The sequence below is a fragment of the Ursus arctos genome, unplaced genomic scaffold, assembly GCF_023065955.2.
Source record: "Ursus arctos isolate Adak ecotype North America unplaced genomic scaffold, UrsArc2.0 scaffold_25, whole genome shotgun sequence".
Lineage (NCBI taxonomy): Eukaryota > Metazoa > Chordata > Mammalia > Carnivora > Ursidae > Ursus > Ursus arctos.
In genome coordinates, this window is record NW_026622930.1 from 28059651 (window position 1) to 28079801 (window position 20151).

The 20151-nt window shown below is 49.2% G+C and overlaps 1 protein-coding gene across 5 annotated transcripts in view; it reads left to right on the forward strand.

Annotated features, from left to right (window-relative positions):
• DPF3 (double PHD fingers 3) overlaps positions 1 to 20151 on the forward strand; it is a 247255-nt gene that overhangs the window by 167593 nt on the left and 59511 nt on the right. For all 5 annotated transcript variants that reach the window (XM_048219960.2, XM_048219959.2, XM_044391364.3 and 2 more), the window contains one exon: positions 4450 to 4587. In XM_048219960.2, the coding sequence (XP_048075917.1) occupies positions 4450 to 4587 (138 nt within the window). The remainder of the gene's footprint in view (positions 1 to 4449; positions 4588 to 20151) is intronic.

Consider the following 20151-nt stretch of genomic DNA (forward strand, 5'->3'; position numbering starts at 1 on the left):
TCTTTTTTTTATATCTGAGTAATAGTCTGTTGTTCATATATGCCACATCTTCTTTATCCATTCATCTAGGGATGGACACTTGGAAACCCTACCTCTTTGGCTTATGTTGCTCATTCCCAGATGAGTCTTTCTTGAAAAACTTTAAAAAAACAGACCAGTTTCTCTTTTTTCACCAGATTCTTGAGATACTGGTGTTCTCTGAGTTCTATCCTCTGTCCATCTTTCTTCTCTCTCTTCATAATCTCTCCTCCTCTCCATATCCCTAACTCCCCCTGCCACCCTGCCTACCTCCCATATCCACATCTCTTTCCTAAGCTCGGGGTGTGCTGGGCAGCCCCAGACCGATCATTCTCTTCCTTCTTTAAATCTGGTTTTCTTCCTCATCCTTTGACCTATTGCCCCGTAGGAACCTGGGTGTTTTTGTTGCTTCCCTTAACTGACATTGAGCGCCGGCCGTGATCTGCTCCGTGCTGGTCACTGGGGATGCAGCAGTGTGCAAACATACAGGGCCTGCCGAGCTTGCTGCTGGTGGGGGGCACGTGTAGTGATCCATGATTTGTTGTAGGAAGGTAGCAAACTGGGGTCCTAATTTTGATTGGAGAGACTTCCCTGGGGAAGGACATTTGAACTGACATATGAAGAATGATGAAGCATTAATTAGGCAAACTGGGGCTGGGGACAATTGTAGGCCAAGGGAAGAGCTTGTGCAAAGTCTCTGTGGTAGAAAAAAAAATGTTTATGGAGTGGAAAGGCCATGGGGCGGAAGGGCAGAGAAGGTGCTAGAATGTGGTGTCAGGTGCGGCTGGGGAGCTAGACAGGGGCTGGATGGTGCACGGCCAGGAGAGTCAAGTTACTGTCCTCCTAGGCTCCGCTTTGCTGCTTATACACGCCCCTTTCCACCGGATTCCTGTAACCCCCTTCCCATCCTGAAATCCTCATTGTTCACACATAGAAAATTAAAATAGCCACTTGCCACCTTCAAATCCATCTTCTTTGCTGTAGTCTTAAATGGGCTTTCTAAAATGTAAATCTGATGAAGTCGGTCCTCAGGCTACAGTCCTCGCCCGGCTCCCCATTTCCAGGACAAAGTCCTGCCTGGCTTCCTTGCTTGTTAGCTCCCTCGCGCCACACCCCCACCTACAGTTCCCCAAAGTTGGGCGCAATGTGCTTTGCTGCCTGAATGCCTTTGCCTCCTTTGTCTGTTTGGTGATGTTCTGCTACCCTGCAAGCCACAGCTCACCCACCTCCTCCAGGAAGCCCTCCCTCCACATTCAAGCGGGTGTGTCAGCCCTTCCTCTTTCCTGGGTGCATGTGAGCACTGGTGTGTTTGTTCCATCTCTCCCTTTGCTTGTTGACTCATACGTCTTCTCTGCCAGAATGTGAGATCCTGGAGGGAGGGCACGGGGCTCCCTTGTCTTTGTCCTTCCGATGCCACAGGGCTGGGCACATATGAGGTGCTTAATACGTGTTTTCTTGAAGACCTGGTGATGAAGGAGTAACATGGTATAAACAGGTGGTGAAAAATGCAGCTCCATCAGGAGAGCTCTGTAGTTCTGTGTATAGGGATGATGGTTAAGAGGTCTGGTTTCCATGACCTCCATGTACTGTCTGGTCTGTTTCCTCTAATGACCAATCACAAGTCTTGCTGTCCCCACCTGCCACTTCCATCCATCCCAAAGAGCAGGTGCACCAGGGTGGGCCGAGTCAAGCCTAAATATATTCATTCTTCTGGCAGAATGGTTCTTAGACCGTAGTGTGCAGGAGAATCACCTGGAGGGTTTGTTAAAACAGAGGGTTCTGGCCCCACCTCCAGAGTTTCCGATTCAGTAGAGCTGAGATGGAGACCAAGAATGTGCATCTCTAACAACTTCCCGGGCGATGCTGATGGTGCTGGTCTGGGGACCACTCTTCGAGAATCTCTTTTCTAGCAAAAGGATTTGCTCTAAAAATAATTACTTTCTATGGTGTTGGGGAGGGAGATACGGGAAGCTTTTTGCTTGGGTTTGGTTTTGTAGGTTTAAAGACCTATTGGTATGAGATTAATGTGGATAGATGGATCAGATTCTCCACGCTTCCCTCCTCCCCTGTCTCCTGGCTTTCCCACAAAGTGTTTCCGTGTTCATTCATCAGCTTTTCAATGAATATGTTTTGAAGGTGTAATGTGTGCACGACAACAGAAGGGGTGGAATTGTTGTTATTAAGATGAAGTTGGTATGAAACTGTCCTTAAGAGAAGTCCTCCAGTATGGATGTAACATGATGCAAGGAGATCAAAGAAATGCCTGCTCGGATGGGTCGGGATTCCCCGATTCACAGAAATGTCCCATGAACAGGAATAAAAGAATTTGATAAGTGAGACCACATGACTATTAAGATCCTGAAATTCTGTGATTAAGGAAGACAGTGGTAATTGACACAACAAAATGGCACGAGTGGAATACTGTGAAGTTGGTAGTAGGGAAGTCTCCAGAGTCATCCGAGGCGTCCTCATGGAAATGCTGATATTATTGTCCTTATTTTTAATAAACATTTATTCCTCACCAACAGTACACTTGGTTACTAAGTGGATTTATAGCCGATGACCCCACAATTTGCTGTTTTTTGACCTCAGATCATTGAAAAGGTTAAATAGAAGAAGCCACAAGCAGGCCCAGAGTGCGCCTCTGGGGCCTCTTTAGGTCCCATTTCCCGAGTCAAATGGAATTGAGATGTGTAGTGCCGTTTTGTTTTTTGAAATATTTACAACAGAGAGAAAGAGAGAGAATGTAAGTAGCCAATTGCAGGACTTGAATTTATAGTCACTAGGTCACCAGCTTGAATTTCAGACTCTCACCTTATTAAGAAAGTCCAACCAATTGCTAAATTTCATTGTTTGAGGCCAGGGTCAAAGTCCCTCTTTCAGGAGGGCCCAGCACTTAAGATGTGGCAGGCGAAGCTGAAGGCCCTCGCCCCTCGCTGTTGTTTATTGAGTATCTGTTACGTGGGGGTACTGAGTGAGATACTTTACAAATATTATCTAGAATCCTTCAAGGTGAGTAGTACTATCATCATTTCCGGATAAGAAAACAGGCACAGAGAGACTATGTATCTTGTCCAGTTACACACAGCAAAACGCCTGAATTCATTTTTGGAAGTCAGCATAACCATAAAATCGAAACATGGTGAAAGACAGGTAAAAAACTCTAGATCTATCTCAGGTCTGGGTATAGATCCAAAATGCAAGATTAGAAAATAGAACGCAGAAGTTTATCAAGTGGATAACGCGCTCTCACCGAACGGAGAGCATTCTGGGAATATAAGAATGGCTCAATAAGGAGAAACATTAGGAAATCAACATAATTCACCATATCAACAAACTGAAGGGGAGTCATATACGAGTAGATGCTGAAAGGCTGATCAGATTTTCCTGTAATAAAACTCTAACACAGGGAAGTTTGATAAAGATGAAAAATTAGCCACATGTATCATTCTGAACAGTGAACCACTAAATCCAACTTCATTAAAAGTGGGAGTGATCTAGTCTTAAGCCATTTAGCTGGGCTTCTGCTTCTGAGGTACTAGGCAACCAATGGAACTGCCCCTTTCTTCTTCTGTGCCCCAACAAAGCCGTATTTATGTTACTGGGTGCCCTTGTCTTACACTGTCCGTGTGAGAGGTCGTGCTTGAGAGGACACCTTCCTAGATTTCAGGTATCAGAGGCTTCTTGGGGCATCAAGGCACAAGCTCTTGGTTGCCACATCTACCAATGATGGCTTGGCTTCATGGTTTTCATGGCAGACGTGGGATGTGTTTTTCTGGCACGAAATCACTGCGTGATCCAAAAAATATTATCTGCATCAAGCTTGTGCAGCTTATGCAGAGTTACCCACTGCGTGGTGGAGGGAGCATTGCATGGGAATCCAGGGGGTCTGGGTTCCAGGGGCTCTGCCTCAACTAGCTGTGTGCTCCTAGGCGAATCACTTAGGCTTGCGGGGCCTCACTTGCCTCATCTCTGCCATGGGATGATGGACTGGATGCACCAGCAGTGCTGTTCGACCTCAGAGTTGTAATAATCAGCACCCTTACCATGTGCCCGGCACTGTTATAAGTATTCTGCATAGCGATGAACTCATCCCAGCAACTCTATGAGTTAAGTACTATCATCATTCCCATTTTCCCTCTGAAGAAACTGAGGCACAGAGAGGGTAAATGACTTGCCCATGGTCTCACAGATAGGAAATGATGGCGCTCTTACATAGTTCAACTTCCATCCTTTACTCTTCTGGTTTTTCTTTACCTGGGCCCGTGTTGTTACTGTGGTGTTGGTTCTGTCCAGTGGAGTAAAGGGTGCTGAGGGTGGGAGACACAGCTCCGGGGCAGATGGACGGGAGTCACTGCCCGGGAGAATGGGGGCAGTGACTGCAGAGGTTGCTAATCTTTGCCTTTCCCCCTCTTCTCTGTTCCTGTCTAGTCTGCGGCAAGCGCTACAAGAACCGGCCCGGACTTAGCTACCACTACGCTCACACTCACCTGGCCAGCGAGGAGGGGGATGAGGCTCAAGACCAGGAGACCCGGTCCCCGCCTAACCACAGAAATGAGAACCACAGACGTGAGTTCCCAGTTGTTGGGTTGGGGCAGTGATGAAGTGGGTGGGCAGGGCGATAGAGTGATCTTTTCACCTCTGGCATCTTTGGTGGAACCCACTGATTGGTTTCAGCATCCCGTGGTGACTTGGGACTTTTAACGCAGTCCCAGCTGCCCCATGGCTCATCTGAACCCCAGGCTTAGAGTGAGCTGGGCCAGGTGGCATCCCCAGTTCTGTTTCCAGAGGAAGGGAGGTGAGTGTTAAGGCAGAAGGGAAACATGCTTACCTGGCTATTGTCAAATGCCCGGACCTGTTCCTCTTTTCCCTCAGCTCCAGAAGTTCCATTCACAGGTACTAACCTGACTTGGGCATAGCCCTTGCGCATGTCAATTCACATGGACATTTCACATGTCGCTGTGGCCACCAAGAGATGTAGAATATTCTTGAGCTATTGCCTTGGCTCTTACAGGGATCACAATTTTGGTTCAGGGCTCTCCTGCCTTAGAAATACTGCCCTTGAGCCTCCATGCTTTTCACTTGAACACTCCATCAGCAAGCATGATCTGGGTGCATGATGGAGTCTTCAGAGCTTGTTTCAAGATGTGGGTCATTCTAAGATCATTAGGTGAAGAATAATTGTGGACTGGCCATGTATTTTTTATTTTGTTACAAGATTTTGTGGTAGGAGTTCTGAAGGTGAACAATGCAATGTAATTAAAGGGGTCAGACCTTTCGAAGTTTCCAGACTCTCGGATCTGAGGGTGACTCCTGTGCATTTTAGCCCATCAGCTTAGTCCACAGATGTCCATCGGCTACTCATCAAATATTTGAAATAATTAACATACTTTGGCCCCGACCTTCCTTGGGATTAGTGTCAGTGTTGCCTAACCCCACCCTCCTTTCTGCTTGTAACATTGCCTTCTGTACTGGTCTGCTCAGACTGCCGTAACAAAATGCCACAGACTGGGTGGCTTCAAGGACAGAAGTTACTTTTCTCGCTCTTCTGGAGGCCACAAGTCCCAGACCAATGTGTCATCGGGTGGGTTCCCTCAGAGGCCTCTGTCGTTGACTTGCCGGTGTCCCCTCTCGCTGCCTCTTCACATGGTGGTCCCCCTGTGATCACGTACCCCTGCTGGCTCTCTGTGTGTCCAGGTTTCCTCTTAGAAGGATACCAGTCAGATTGAATTAGGCCCACCGTAACTTAATCACCTCTTTCAAGGCCCTGTCCCCGGAGAGTCACGTTCGGAGGCACTGGGGGTTGGGGCCTCAGAAAACACATTTTTGGGGGGACCCAAGTCATCCCATATACCTTCTTTAATTCCTACTCACTTGCAGGGTTCAAGCCTTTCATGTGACAGGCCCTTATTTCCTTACCTGCTCTTGTCATGCGGACAGAACCTGAGAAGCAGGGCAGGAGTATCTGACAGAGCTAGCCCGCCTCCCCTTGCCAGCTTCTGAGTCATACCAAGCTCACTCTCTCTCTCTCCTCCCTGGGGAGAGGTTCCCTTGGTCCAGTCTTTCAGAAAGGAAAATGTACGGGGTAGCCGACATTTGCGTCTCCTTGTTTCTCCTCTTATCCCTTCTCTGATCTAAGTGGCCTAGGCGTACCTATTGTTTTTTCCGGCAAAGGAGGCCGAGAATGATCTCTTTTGATTTGGGTTGCTATCTGGAAAGTATTTATTAGCCACGGTTGCTGTCTCTGAAGTATTTGTTAACTTGGTATTATTTCCCACTCCCCCCAGTGCTGGCTTATCTTCTTTACATCTCTTCTCAAATGTCAAGCCATTTGGTCCCTGTGTTGCGGTGCTTTACTCACGCAATAGGGTTTGGAATGCTTCTCTTTTGTCTGTGTCTCTTTTGTGTGTGTGCACGGTGATGGCCACAGCAGAGGAAGGTTCTTCGTGGTCCCCCAGGTACACTGCAGGCCCGAAGTGGATCAAGGAGATCTCCTCCATAGGCATCCCTGCCAGCTCCCCCACCCCCGCACCTGCTGGCTGTTGACTTCTGGGGTGCGTACTGGCCTATTTCCCTCTGTCTGCCAGGATCTCCTCATGTACTCTCGTGAGTCAGCATCTTCTGTCTCCTCATGTCTTCACCGTGAGGCCAGATGGCCTTGCTTAGTCAGGAAGCGGTGTCTCTCCTCCTCCTGGATGGAGATATGTCCCCAATTGGCGGCGAGGCCTCTCCCCTTCCCCTCTCACCTGCTGAGGACAAACCGAGTTCTTCAAAAAGCCTCCTCTGGCTACCCAAGGATTTTAAGCTGCACAGAAAAGAATAGCTGTCCCTGGGTTCATCTGGGGCCTCCTTACAAGAGGAAAGTTCCAGAACCTTCCCAAACACCTTTTTAACAACATCTGCTCACAATGCCTCTGAGAACTCTGTGATTAACTCTAATTTTGCTAGCGAGGAGGGTGTGGCAGGAAGGCCCCCGGGTCCACAGAAGCCATTCCTTCCCTCTTCCCCAATTTCTCTGAACAAATCGGAGAGACAGCAGCTCTTCCCAGGTTCTCTGCACCACGCATGCCACCAATCTGTCTGCTGCTCCGAATGTCTGCTCTGTTCCCTCCCACATTCCCCTGGTGAGCAGCCCCCCAACCATTTTCTCGTGAGTGCTAATTGCCAGCATCGTTAATACCCAGTCATTAGCTGCTCCCACTGTTTGGGGTGGGGGTGGGCTCCCATCCATCCTGCCCCTAAATGCCACTGGGGCTGTGTGGCGAATTGAACGTGACAGCTCTGCAGCATCGAAGGTCCCAGCTTTGTGATCCTTCCTTGGCAAGGCTTTTGGACTGGGGGAGGGAGGCAGGAGAGCTTCATCCGAGAGGCTAATCTGCAGTTCCCCCAGGAAAAGTTCTGGACGCCAGCAAAGTGGGGATGCTGACTTTTCCCTCTTCAGCAGAGCTGCAGGGTGGCCCAGCTGCTGGTGCGCACACGCAGGCCTGGGGGAGAAACAGCCCTACAGACTCAGGCGTTTTCTGTGGCGTGGGCATCTGCGCTCGCACCGCCCGCCGCAGTGGAGACCTTTTGACTTTGGTCCGCCTGCTGTCCCTTGCCGCACCCCCCCCGACGACTGGGTCTCCAGCCAAGCCGCTGCTCACGCCTGCGCCTGCTGCTGCTGCCTTCGCGCAGAGCGGAGTGCTGGAGCCAGCGCTGCCCTCCCCGCGCCCCCCAGCCCCAGGCCACCCTGGGCGCCAGCTCAGCAGTCCGCGGCCCCTCCAACCCCGGGCTCTCTCGCCTTTGTTCCTCTCCTCGCCGCTCATTTTCTCCTGAATATACACTTCTTGTCTCTTCCGTGGGTTCATCCCCTTTCCTTCAGGCCCTTGCCTGTCCGCCTGAACTATAGGCAGCCCGGGGAGGCTTGGCGCTCGGGCATGCACCTTGGGGGGTGGTCCTTTTCTGATGGGGTCTTCTCCACCTAAGCCGCCACCCTCCCCCTCCCTCCCCGCACGAAGCTGGCTTCCTCTTCCTCCTTGCGTTTCTCTGACCACCTCTGTCTGCTTTCTACAAGTGAAATTGCCGTGTGTGTGTGTGTGTGTGTGTGTGTGTGTGTGTGCCTGTGTATGCGTGTACATACGGGTTCACACACACACAGACTACCTGTATATGAATAAATGGAGGGAGGCCTGGGCAGGTTAGAACTCTGTGTGGTGCCACGCAGAAGCATTCTCTCTCTTTCTCTTTTTTTGATAAAGATTTATTTATTTACCTGTAAAAGATTTTATTTATTTATTTATTTGAGGGAGAGAGAGAGCAGGGGCGTGCACCAGTGGGGGGAGGGGCAGAGGGAGAGGGAGAAGCAGACTCCCTGCTAAGCAGGGACCGTGGGGCTTGATCCCAGGACCCTGGGATCATGACCTGAGCCTAAGGCAGATGTTTAACCAACAGCCAACTGAACCACCCAGGCGCCCCTATTTATTTATTTTAGAGAGAGAGAGAGAGCACAAGCGAGCAGGGGGAGGGGCAGGGGGTGAGGAAGAAGGGAAGGGAGAGAATCTCAAGCAGACTCCCCACTGAGCACAGAGCCTGTTATGGGGCTCAGTGGCACGACCCTGAGATCATGACCTGAGCTGAAATCAAGAGTCAGACTGGCTGAGTCACCCAGGTGCCCCACGCAGGAGCATTCTCTTGTGACTTCTGAAATGCCACCTCGGTAAACAGTCCTGGTGGGGCCAGGGTAGCAGAAAGAACTGACCCATGCTCGCCGTGCCAAACTCTTCTTGAATTTCCTTTTATCTTCTATGCAGAGTGCCAATCTACTAAAGATGATGTTTTACAGGTACTTTTCTGGGAGGTGGGCTGGGTGTGGGCGTTGGTGAGGTCCTGGACCTGAGTGGAAGAGCAGTGTAAATAGATTCAGTCTAATACTATTCATCTGTCCGTCCATCAGCCTGTCCATCCATCCATTGGTTTAGTATCCGTGTGCTAAATACTGTCTCGATCCCTGTCCTGAGAGGGAGTGTGTAAGGGTGTATGTATAGACTAGTGAAGGGCAAAGGGCTCAAGGGCACAACACACTTTGTACCCCTTAGGGCAGTGGTGCTCCCAGCGTGGCGTCAGAATCACCTGGGAACTTGTTGGAAACGCAGATTCTTGACTCCACCAGACCTGAAACAGAGACCGTGAGGGTGGGGATGGCAATCTGTATTTTACAGGGCATTTTGGTGCACGAAAGCTGGAGAACCACTACCTTAGGGGATTTGCAAAGACTTCGCTGAGGAGGGGCCATTCGAGTTAGCTCTGGAAGAACAAAGAGGAGCTTCCCAGGAGGGAGAAGGCTTCCCAGGTGGAGGCAAAGGCAGGGAGGTATGACATAGCACAATGCCCCAGACAAGTGATTGTAGTTGGGTCTGACGGTAGCTTTGGAAGAACGGTGGGAAAGGGAGTGGGAGCCACCGCTGGAAGCATCGTCTATGCCAGGCTGTGCAGCTGGTGTCCTGTATGAAAAGGACAGCCACAATAGCAATGCTAGAAGGCAAGGACAAATGATTTACAAAGAAAGTTGCTTGACGTATTATTAATTGTCACATGGTGTATCTCTTTTACCTAATAGCATAAATGAGTATAAAATGTTCTCTATAACACACTCCGAGCTCCTAAGAGGGAAGTGCTTTCTAAAATATGGATCTATAAAATTTATTTCAAGCCAGTTTCTCAGGTCCATGGAATGGAAGTTGGGTTGTCCTGGGTCCCGGGAGGTCGCCGTCTTCTGCGTAATGATAGTGTGCCTGGCACACAGCTAGGTTTCGGTATCTGCCGAGAGAAAGAAAGGCCGCACCCTAGCGCGCCTTTGGAGGGCACGTTGTACTCTGCAGAACGGGAAGAGGAGAGCTGAGTTGATTAAGGGTAATGTCGGCTGATTAGATAATCTGAAAATTAGTCTGATAATGTGCAAATTACCTAAAAGAAGCATATGATGTCATTGCTACACTGATGGGAAAGATCTAACAGACGTTAGTCTCCTGACATCCCTGTCCTCTAGCATACGGCCCGGGGGCAACGGCTAGAGCCTTAGCAGAGAGAGTGAAAATTGCCTTTGACACAAGCTTAAGGATTCTGGATCACTCTGAAGGTGCCTGAAAAACCATAAAGTGCACACCATCCACCACTTACCAACCTTGACGCAGGAAATTCAGGCTTTGTTCCAGGGGAGAGAGAGGAAAATTCAGATACAGGGCTCTGTCTGGAAAAGTGTGCTGCTTCTCACTTCCTAAAGAGGAAATTTGGAAACTAACAACAGGTGTTCTTCAGGTGAATTATTATTTAACTAAACAGTTTACAGATTATGAAACAAGTGAAGAGAAACCTGAGGGGTCCCTCTGGCCTTGAGGATAGAGTTGGAGTTAATTTTTCAGACCTTTTGGCTGGGCGAATGGCAATGGAATTGGCCAGGCTAGAGTGTGAGTCATGACCCTGTCACTCGGCCATCTTGTGCCTGTGTGACCGTGGGTCAGTCACTTGTACTCTTTCCTCCTTTGTTGCCTCATCTGTAAAATGGAGAGGGTAACGGTACTGACCTCCTGGGGTTGCTGCCAGTCGTCAGCGAGACGATGTGGGTGTTTGGCACCGTGCCTGCACATTGCAAGTGCTGATATCCCATCTCCGTGCCATTCGGACCAACAGAGCATGTCTATGACCACAGATGGCTAATCTGAGTCAGGGCCCATCTGTGGCTGTGTGATACCGGGAAGCTAACTGCCTATGGGGGTCTCACTGGCATCAGGCGTAGCTATCAGAGCCTGGCCTGGCCCTGGTGCATCCTTTGCTAAACCTTAGATATAGGACAGCAATCCTTCTGTACAGGCTAAACCTGAGTATTTATTGAGCACTTACTGTGCATGTCCCACTTGTGGGACTAAGTATAATTGGGCCTCTAAAAAAGCATGCCATGTGGTCTTAGCCCTGACAATTTCTGGTTTAATTGGGGAAATAAGATGGATGCAGGAAACCCAACAGGAGAAAGCTGTGGAGCAGAGTCGAACCAGTGTAGCATCCCTGTATTTACCGTCCCATTTCCCCAGGATGGGACATCCACCCACCCCTTGCCTTTCTGTGAGCCTCTTTCATTTCTCTCACATTTTGGGCCTAATTACCTAGAAGGTTCTGGATTGAAGAGTTCCACGTCCTGTGTAATGACAATGACAGTAATACTTGCTGACATCCCTTGAATGTGTCAGACAGACACTGTGCTAGGCGGGCTTCATTTCTCTCATTCATTCATTTCTCTCATTCACTCCTCACAGCAGCCCTTAAGTAGGGTGGTGCTGTGTCCCCTAGAGGACACCAAGGCACACTGACTCCGACCCATGTGCTCACAGACATGGAGCGTGAATGTGAATTCTCCCATCATGTGTCACTTCTTGGGAAGCTTATTTAGGCCTTAGATTCCCCCCCCGCCTTTATCAGAAATGAAATTATTTTACATAGGAGAATCAAGAGGGGAAGAAATGACAGAAGGCCTACTAGGTGCCAGGCACTTCGCAGATATTGTTTCATTTAAGTTCATAGACCGTGAGGCACATGCTGGGACTCTCATTTTGCAGAGGAGGAGACTGAGGCTTGGAAAGTCACCTGGTTAGCAAAATGGGAAGCTGAGATGTGAATGTGCTTGAGTTAGACACCATTCAGTTAAGTCGGGACATTGGAACCCCAAGTGATGGATCCTTATTTCAACATCGGGATCTTTGCCCAAGTGGTATCTCTCAATTTTCACCTGTAGGCCAATTGTGAATTGCATCATAGTGCACAGTGACTTTTCAAAAGAAACTAACATATTAATGGGCACTTATCTTGGACTGCCTAACAAAATACCATAGACTAGGGGGCTTAAACAATAAGGATTTATTTCTCACAGTCTTGGAGACTGGAAGTCCAATATAAAAGTGCGGCCATGTTGGTGTTTGATGAGGACTCTCCTTTTGGGTTGGAGATGGCCGTCTTCTTGCTGTGTCCTCACATGGCTTTTCCTTGATACATGGTGGTAGAGAGAAGCAAGCTCTCTGGTGTCTCTTCATATAAGGGCACTAATCCTGCCATCCTCCTGACTCCATCTAAACCTAATCCCCCCACCCCGCCCCGAGGCCCCACCTCCAAATGCCATCACATTGAGGGGCAGGGTTTCAACATATACATTTTGGGGGAGACACAATCAAATCCCTAGTAGGCACATTTAATCTTCAAAACTAACTTTAGCTGTTTGTGGTGTTATATGAACTCCCCATTACAAATTCTGCCCAAGATTTTAATTCGTAAGTGAGTCTTACTCTTGAAAACAATATCACACATCACTTAGTTCAATAATTTTCCTGTATCTTTCCCTCATTTGTGTTTCACTGTCTTTCCTGTCCTAGCTCTTATATACATCTCTTTCTGACCTTGTTCTTTAAAAATGATAATGCTGTGCCAAGAGCGAAAACCCTAGGATTCATCCTGGGCTTTGTTTTCTGTCACCACCGGTATCAGCTTCCCCTCCCAAATATACTTCAAATCTGTCTTCTTTTCTTCATCTCCTGGCCTCCACCAGCTCCTGCTTGATCACTGCAACTTCTTTTTTTTTTTTTTTTAAAGATTTTATTTATTTATTTATTTATTTGACAGAGAGAGAGACAGCCAGCGAGAGAGGGAACACAAGCAGGGGGAGTGGGAGAGGAAGAAGCAGGCCCATAGCGGAGGAGCCTGATGTGGGGCTCGATCCCATAACGCCGGGATCACGCCCTGAGCTGAAGGCAGACGCTTAATGACTGCACCACCCAGGCGTCCCTTTCTTATGATTTTCTTTTTTTTTATAATAATATTTTTTTATTATATTATGTTAGTCACCATACAGCACATCCCTGGTTTCTGATGTAAAGTTCGATGATTCATTACTTGCGTATAGCACCCAGTGCACCATGCAATACGTGCCCTCCTTACTACCCAACACCAGCCTATCCCAGTCCCCCACCCCCCTCCCCTCTGAAGCCCTCAGTTTGTTTCTCAGGTCTTTTTAAAGTAGAAAATAGATTATGCCATATTCCACTCCCAAACCTTCCATCGCACGTGAATGCGGTCCACACTTCTCACCTTAAGGGCCTGCATTTTTTTCTTCTCAAGGTGTGATCAACAGCCTCACCATCAGCTGAGACTGGGTGACCAACTCATCCAGGTTTGCCTAGGATTCCTGTTGTAGACGGAAAATCCTGTGCCCTGGGAACCCCTCAGCGCCAGGCAAATCCAGATGGTTGGCCACCCAGTGGGGGAGCTTGTAAGAAATGTGAAATCTTAGGCTCTAAGCCAGACCTGTGAATCCTAATCTGAATTTTGGTGAGAGGCCTAAATGGTTCGTTTGCGCAGCACTCAAATTTGAGAAGCCCTGGGGCCTGCCACCCACTCTGACTTGACTTCCCTCAGGCGTGTGGCTTCTGTGCCCGTGGTAGGGTACTAGCTGGTGGGCCTGAGGGCCCGTGTAGCCGCTTACTGGCATATGACCTGAGACGTCTACCTTGCTGCACTGTGCCATATCATCTATGTAAAGTCAGAACATGAATGCATCTCTCTCCTAGGGTTATGTAGAGATTCAACAAGTCAGTTCTTAGAAAGCACAGCATTAACGGAAAATGTGTGTGACACACGTGTGGCCGTAGAGCGGTGATTCTCCGGCTTGCGCGCCGCAGAATCAGCTGTTCCTTAAAACAGAGCCTGCTGGGTCCTACCGCAGAAGTTTAGATTCAGGAGGTCTGGCGTAGGGGCCTAGAATTTGCATTTTTTACAAGTTCCCAAGTGAACCACTACCTCAGAGAAATCCACTCTTTTGGAGACTGACGTTCAGTTTTTCTTTTTTCTTTTGGATTCACCGACTTAAGACGACTGGCCAGGAACCAGGTCGCGCTATTAAATCCAGGGGGTTGGACTTGGTTTTCACTCTTTTCCTCCGGCTCTGTCCTACTGTGGCAAATGTGTCTGTGGCTCTCAGCACCTGCTCCCTGGCTTGCTTTCTGGGGGTGCCTCCCATCTGGGCCCTCATCCCTGGGCCGGCTATCCTTCTGCTCTGTGATCTCCTGACTCTGTCCTAATCCTCAGGTCTGTCGCTAGAGACACTTCCTTTTCCCTTTCTTGAGTACTGCTTTTCAGTCTGAAGGACCTAGAAAATGCTGGTCCATTGTGGGCTGCTGGGGTTGACATAGCCGGGTCCCCTGGAGGTGGTGGTGAGGAGGGGTGGGGAGAGGCAAGGCTGAACAAGAGACGAAGGGGGCTTGTTGAATTCTCATATCACAATAATAATATCCTGACAACTTAAACAGACGAAGCTTATCCCTCTCTAAAGCACAGCGATGTCCTGCAATTCTCTAAGGGGAATGACACCACTTCATTCGGAGCCCTGTTGACATAGTTACTCTCAGATTAAATGTTTTTCCCTTCCACTGACTCATTTGGTGGCAAGAGCGAGTTGCTATGCCAGGGCATGGACTGACCCACATGACCTTCCACTGGAAAATTGAAATATCTTCTTGTGCTTTCCCTAATCAGCCCTGTGAAAAGTCATCAGCTTTGCTTGGTCTTTACCTTGCTTTTCCAACATCAATGACAGACCCGAAGTTGCCAGCCTGAGTCTGGAGCACAAAGGACATTACTGATGGGTCACGTGACCACCCAGCCCCAGCATCGGGGATGTGCTATCCAAACTCCAGGCAAATTGCAACTCTAACCAAATACGTCCATCAGGATGGAGACATCGATGTGAGCAGACGTGTCTTCTGTTTTTATGGCACTGTGTTTAGGAGTAAATATTCTCAAGGTGTGTGTCTAACAGTGTGAGTTTTGTACTCCCTAAAGATGGAGGAAAAGAAAATAGATGCAAGGAAGGGTGGGGTGACCGACACCACATTTCAAACTTTTATAAAGATTCCGCAGTCACTCAAACACATAGTAAGCCTGTTTTCTGTTCAGCTGCTGTGGGGCCCCTGGCGAGAGGCCCTTGAACATGGGGTTCAAGGGGCTCTGGAGTCAACTGAGTCTGGGCGTTCTTAGCTCCTTCCATCCCGGTTTTCCAAGAAATGCCTCAGGGAGAGGATTCCAGAGGGAGGGAAGGCCCATTGGCTTTCTCCACTGCAGGCTTATTCTCTCCAGCGGGTCCCCAGTTACTTCAGCGGCTCCCTCTTTCTGTCCTTGCTATGAACAGGACTGATGCTCAGTGCCTTAGAATGGTCACTTCGTCCTCGGGGACGCTTCACACCCACTCGACTCCTAGCCTTTGACTTCCCTTTGCCTGACTTTTTTTCTTTCTCTAAAGAAGCGTCTGTGAAGATCGTCCATCCTTTCATGAAGTATTTATTGCCAGCACTGGGTCAGTCACGGTGCCGGATGCTGGGAGCCCACCCTTCAAGACACTGCTCCCGCCCTTAGGGAGCTTGCGGCGGCCAGGCAGAGAGACCGACTGCGCACACGACACAGCGATGAGAGGCCGAGGTCTTCTGGCTTTGGAAGACCTCACCTTTCTGATTCTCCTTTCACCCTATTGTAATCATCAGATCATAGGCCGGAAAGGGACCTTGCGATGTCATCTAGTGTATTCTCTTGCCTCTAGCTAGGCACGTGATCCTCCCCGGGGCCCAAGGCCTCTTCAGAGAAGCCCACTCCTCCTACCGTGCCTTTGTTTGACCGGCTCGGCTCCCCGCTTTCCCGCAGCATGCCCTGCCATTTCAGCTCATTCTTTCTCGTGTTGTCCTAAACACCACGGGCTGTGGTGAATTTAGGCCCATCCATAAACTTGAAGACTTATTGAGTCAGCCCTTGGCCTTTGTTTCTCCCGGGAGACTCATCTCAGGGCCTGGAATCACCCTGCATGAGCAGCCCGGCCTCCTTCCTCCTCGTCTACATTCTCTTTGTCCCCAGTGCTGGGTGGCACGATGGCATGATGGCTGGTGAGCCTGAGCGAGTTCTCTGCCTCTGAGGACTCTGGGGGCCCAATGGGCGGGGTGCAGGAGTGGCCCCAGACATCTGTTTCCCTGCTGGGCTCCGCGGTCCCCTGGCCTCTCCACATGCGGGGAGGTAGGCATCATTTGTCTTCTTTCTGGAACCCTGGGGTGGGGCCTGAGCTGCTGTTAGTGGCCAAGTGGAACGGGCCTGAATGGAATCCCAACGTTTTTATTCCTTGGATCTGTAGGATTTGTTTTTTCATCAGTTCTAGGGAAGCAGTGAAAAAAGGTGTCGGGCCTTGGGGATAATTTATATGAGTAAACACGTAAGGAGGAGGGTGAGCAAGAGCATGAGAATTAAGGCCATTTATCCAGGCTTTGAGGCTCTGTTTGCCCTCTGGTCCAGCCTTCCCCACAGTCTTTATCTTGCTCCTTTAACCCTCTCCTTGCCCTGCTCCTCGTGGGCCCACGCAGAGCTCTGTGCGGCTGCCCCAGCGGCCTCCTGCTCCCCGCCCCTCCCACGGCCCTCATTAAAGCCTGGGTACAAGGTAGCGGGCTGTGGTGGTGGCCTCCAGCTGAGGCCTGCTCGCTGATTCTGAAGGGAAGGCACGTTGGCTTCCACCCTCTCTCCTCTCGCCCGGCCTGGCCTGTGTGTGTGTGTGTCCTGTGTGGTCAGCCTGGGGCTGCCTTTCTGCGTTCCCTCTTTCCTCTCCCCTTTCCTTTCCTCCATCCTCTGAAGATGCGCTCTGCACAGCCAAGTGGCAACGGCTAGGATGCTTTACACTTGAGAGATGAAGTAATAACAGGTGGCAAGACCAGAGGCTGCCGGAGCCCAGGATTCCGGTTGCCATGGAAACAGGTCAGCCCTGTGGAGGGATGGGAACTGTCAGCCGTGGAGGGTGGTGGGGGAGCCAGTGAGAGGGGTGAGGAGAGGCACGGCTCCTCCTGGAGGGCTCTTCTCACTGCCCTCCAGTTCCCCAAGGGCCACACACCCCAACTCGCAGGCCCGGGAAGAAAGAGCTGCTGGGCCGCGCGGCTGGGTGGTAGGCACGGAGCATGGCCGCGTGCTTGTGCGCCCCGGGCCCTGGCAGGCGGGCTGAGCGTCTGCTCAGGATGTGAAGTCATGCTTTTGTGGATGTGCCATGGGGGGGGGGGGGCCTCCCCTTCTGGCTTGTTTCCGATTTCCCGAGGACACTTGGGACACAGCTTCGGTCTTGGCAGGACCAGATGAGGGGCTGCTGCTGGTGGCCACACTGTCCTCGCCACTCCTTCGTTTCCCGAGTGGCAGGCATATCGCCGCGGAGATCAGACGGAAAGGGGGAAAGACAGCCCTGTCTGGGTGGTAGTGTTATGGAAGATTTGGGGCCTTGTTTGCCAAAGACACGTGGCCTGATTGAAGTGTACAGTAATACCTTTCCAGAATGACCGCTCACCTTTTACTGAGTGTGGTGGTGGGACTGTTTGGGCCTTGGCTTTTCCTTTCTCTGGTTTGATTTGAATGCTCCCTCCCATCTTCTGTTTATTTGTGTGTGTGTGTGTGTGTGTGTGTGTGTGTGTGTGTTTCCTCATGAACTTTGTTCTTGATTTCCGTTCTCCTCCTCCCACTTTGCGCTTTGTAGAGTTATCTCCCCGGGTAAATTCCTAAACTCTTAAGGCTCACTTTATTTTCTCGGCAGCTTCCTTGTATCTCTTATATGATCCCAGCCTATGAACATTAATCAACAGAAAACCAAATCCATCATTATGGACGCCGCCATCGAGATACCACTCGGGTCTTTGCCCTCCTGTTGTCTTATTCTATAAAGTGGGACTCAATTTCCCATAAGCAGAAGCAGAATCTCTATTTAAATCCCTCTTGCAAGGTCTGTGTGAGCCTCCTATTTATAGTAAAATCCTTTTTATAATGACCTCATACACGGTACCAGGAAATTGCTCATGGCTGGGTCAGGCCATAGGCCAGTATAGCTGTGGTGTAAGCTTTACTTAAAAAAAAATTCCTTCCAGAGCCTCCGGAATTCTTTGGAGAAGTATTTTCACAGAGTATGTGACGATAAACAGGATCACCCAGTATGGATTACTGTGGTAGGGACATGAAATTTAAGTTCAAAGGGAATTTCTGCTTTTATCAGGCCAATCTCAATCATTTTTATCCCTTTGGGCTTCCTAAATGACGTATTGGATGAATCAAGTTGACTCTAAAGAGATTTATGAAATATTTTATATGCAAGATACGGCCAGGAAGTGTGTGCCCCTGGACTGTCCAGGAGGCAGAGAGTCTCTGGGGACATAGATGACCCAGGGGTGAAGCCAGCCCCATAATCTCTTTGGGTTTCAGTTACGTCATCTTCAGATAATCCTCACTTTACGAAGTTTTTGTGAGAATCAATGAAACAATGTATGTAAAACACCCAGCGGAATATCTATCACAGTTTTGTAGTGTAATAAATGTCCACTTCTTTTTCGTTTCGAGAAACTGTTGAACAAGAGGGAGGCTGAATGGGTAGGAGCCACCTGGCGTCCCCTTCTCAAGGACAGTGAATCATAGTCTTATGCTTTCTTGTATGTTTGTGTACAAGATGATGTTTCTCCTACCGCAGTAGGGGTGCGGCCTTATTCTTCCAGAAACACAGGGCCCTCAGCCATCCACTCTTATTTACTCTGGGAGCTAGACATGACACCAGGCCAGATCACTGACCGGTCCCTCTGGACACGGACCAGCACTTCTCTCTGAGGACTTGGGAAGGAAACCATGTAGTGAATGATATTCAGAGCGACAGCTAACTCTACCGCAGGGAAAGCAAACACAGTGCTCTGTCCCCACTAGGAGGATGTCCCAGGGGTGTCACTGGGCTGTCTACTCTCATCTCCGCCATCCTTTTCTAAGCCATTCATCCTCCACATTGTGGTTAACAATTTCCTGTGTGCAGGGCATACAGGTGATGAGTTAGACGAGGTGCCCGACCTGAAGGAGGAGATCATTCAGTACAGGCATTTGAGGCAGGTGTACACATGCGTTAACAGGAGAAGAGTCATGAAAGTGATGTCAACAGAGTGCCCTCCCCAAGGCCTGACTGGTCCTTTCACCTGGGGAATTGGGAGAGCTCTATGGGAAAACTCTCACCCGGAAACCAACCCTAAATACCAAAAAGTATAAGAGAACCAGATGAAGAAACTTTTGATTAGTCTATCCCACACCATTTGAACAAGATGAAAGGAAGCTCTGAGCTCACTATTATTAGAAGGGTGTAGGATTTTGCCAAAAATGAACCGTAACTGTTCACTGTCACTTTCTCTACTGGGTCCTTGCTAGACTAAAATGGTACCCCTCTCCTCTCCCCAGCCCTGACATGTCACAGCTCCACAGAGCAGGGCCTACAACTAGGGTCTTAGCACCTTCTTCACCTCCTTGGCCAGGCACTTTGTATGGCCAGCAACCAACACAGATACATGTGGGGATCCTGCTCTAATTCAGTCTTCTCAGAAACTTCTCTCTATTAGATGAATTAAATTCTGTTCCTTCGGTCTTTTTACACAAGACCAATCTCTCTATCACTATCTGCTTTGCCCTACTAGATCATTTCTGAATTTTTAACTTCTTGTAGTATTGGCGTCCCGATTCAATGAGGGCATTCTACCAACGATCCATTGGTGGGAAAGACTGTAAAGAATTACCTGGGAGTTCTTATACTCTATTCTCTTTCATCCTCATAAATCACAACGCATACACCGTGTTGGAGAAAACCAGATTCTTTGGTTGCTTAAAGAGTTTGTGAAAAGAGAGAAAAATATGACATAATAGGAAGTCCCTAAAAGAACAGGAGAGACAGATGGTGTAGGCTGGGGCTCCTGAGACTCTTAGTGGGATTATATACGTGGACGTCTTTGATCGCTTTCCATGCGGGAAGCTACCTGAGTTGTGATTGGTATCTCCATATTTTCTTTCTAGTTCCTATCACTCATGAAAGTTAGCTCTGGTTTACACTCAGCCCCGAAATTTCATATACCCCACTTCTTCCTGTTCACCTTTTGATTGATTTCTAGAATAGTCTGTTAACAAGAAAACCTTGAGTTTATTTGCTTCATAGACATGCTTGGATTTTCTTAAGAGAGTTCTGGAAATGTTGAAGATGGCAACTGAGAGAGAAGGACGAAAGGAGTTTTCTTCTGGATTTGGGCAATGAAAATTTCAGAGTACGAT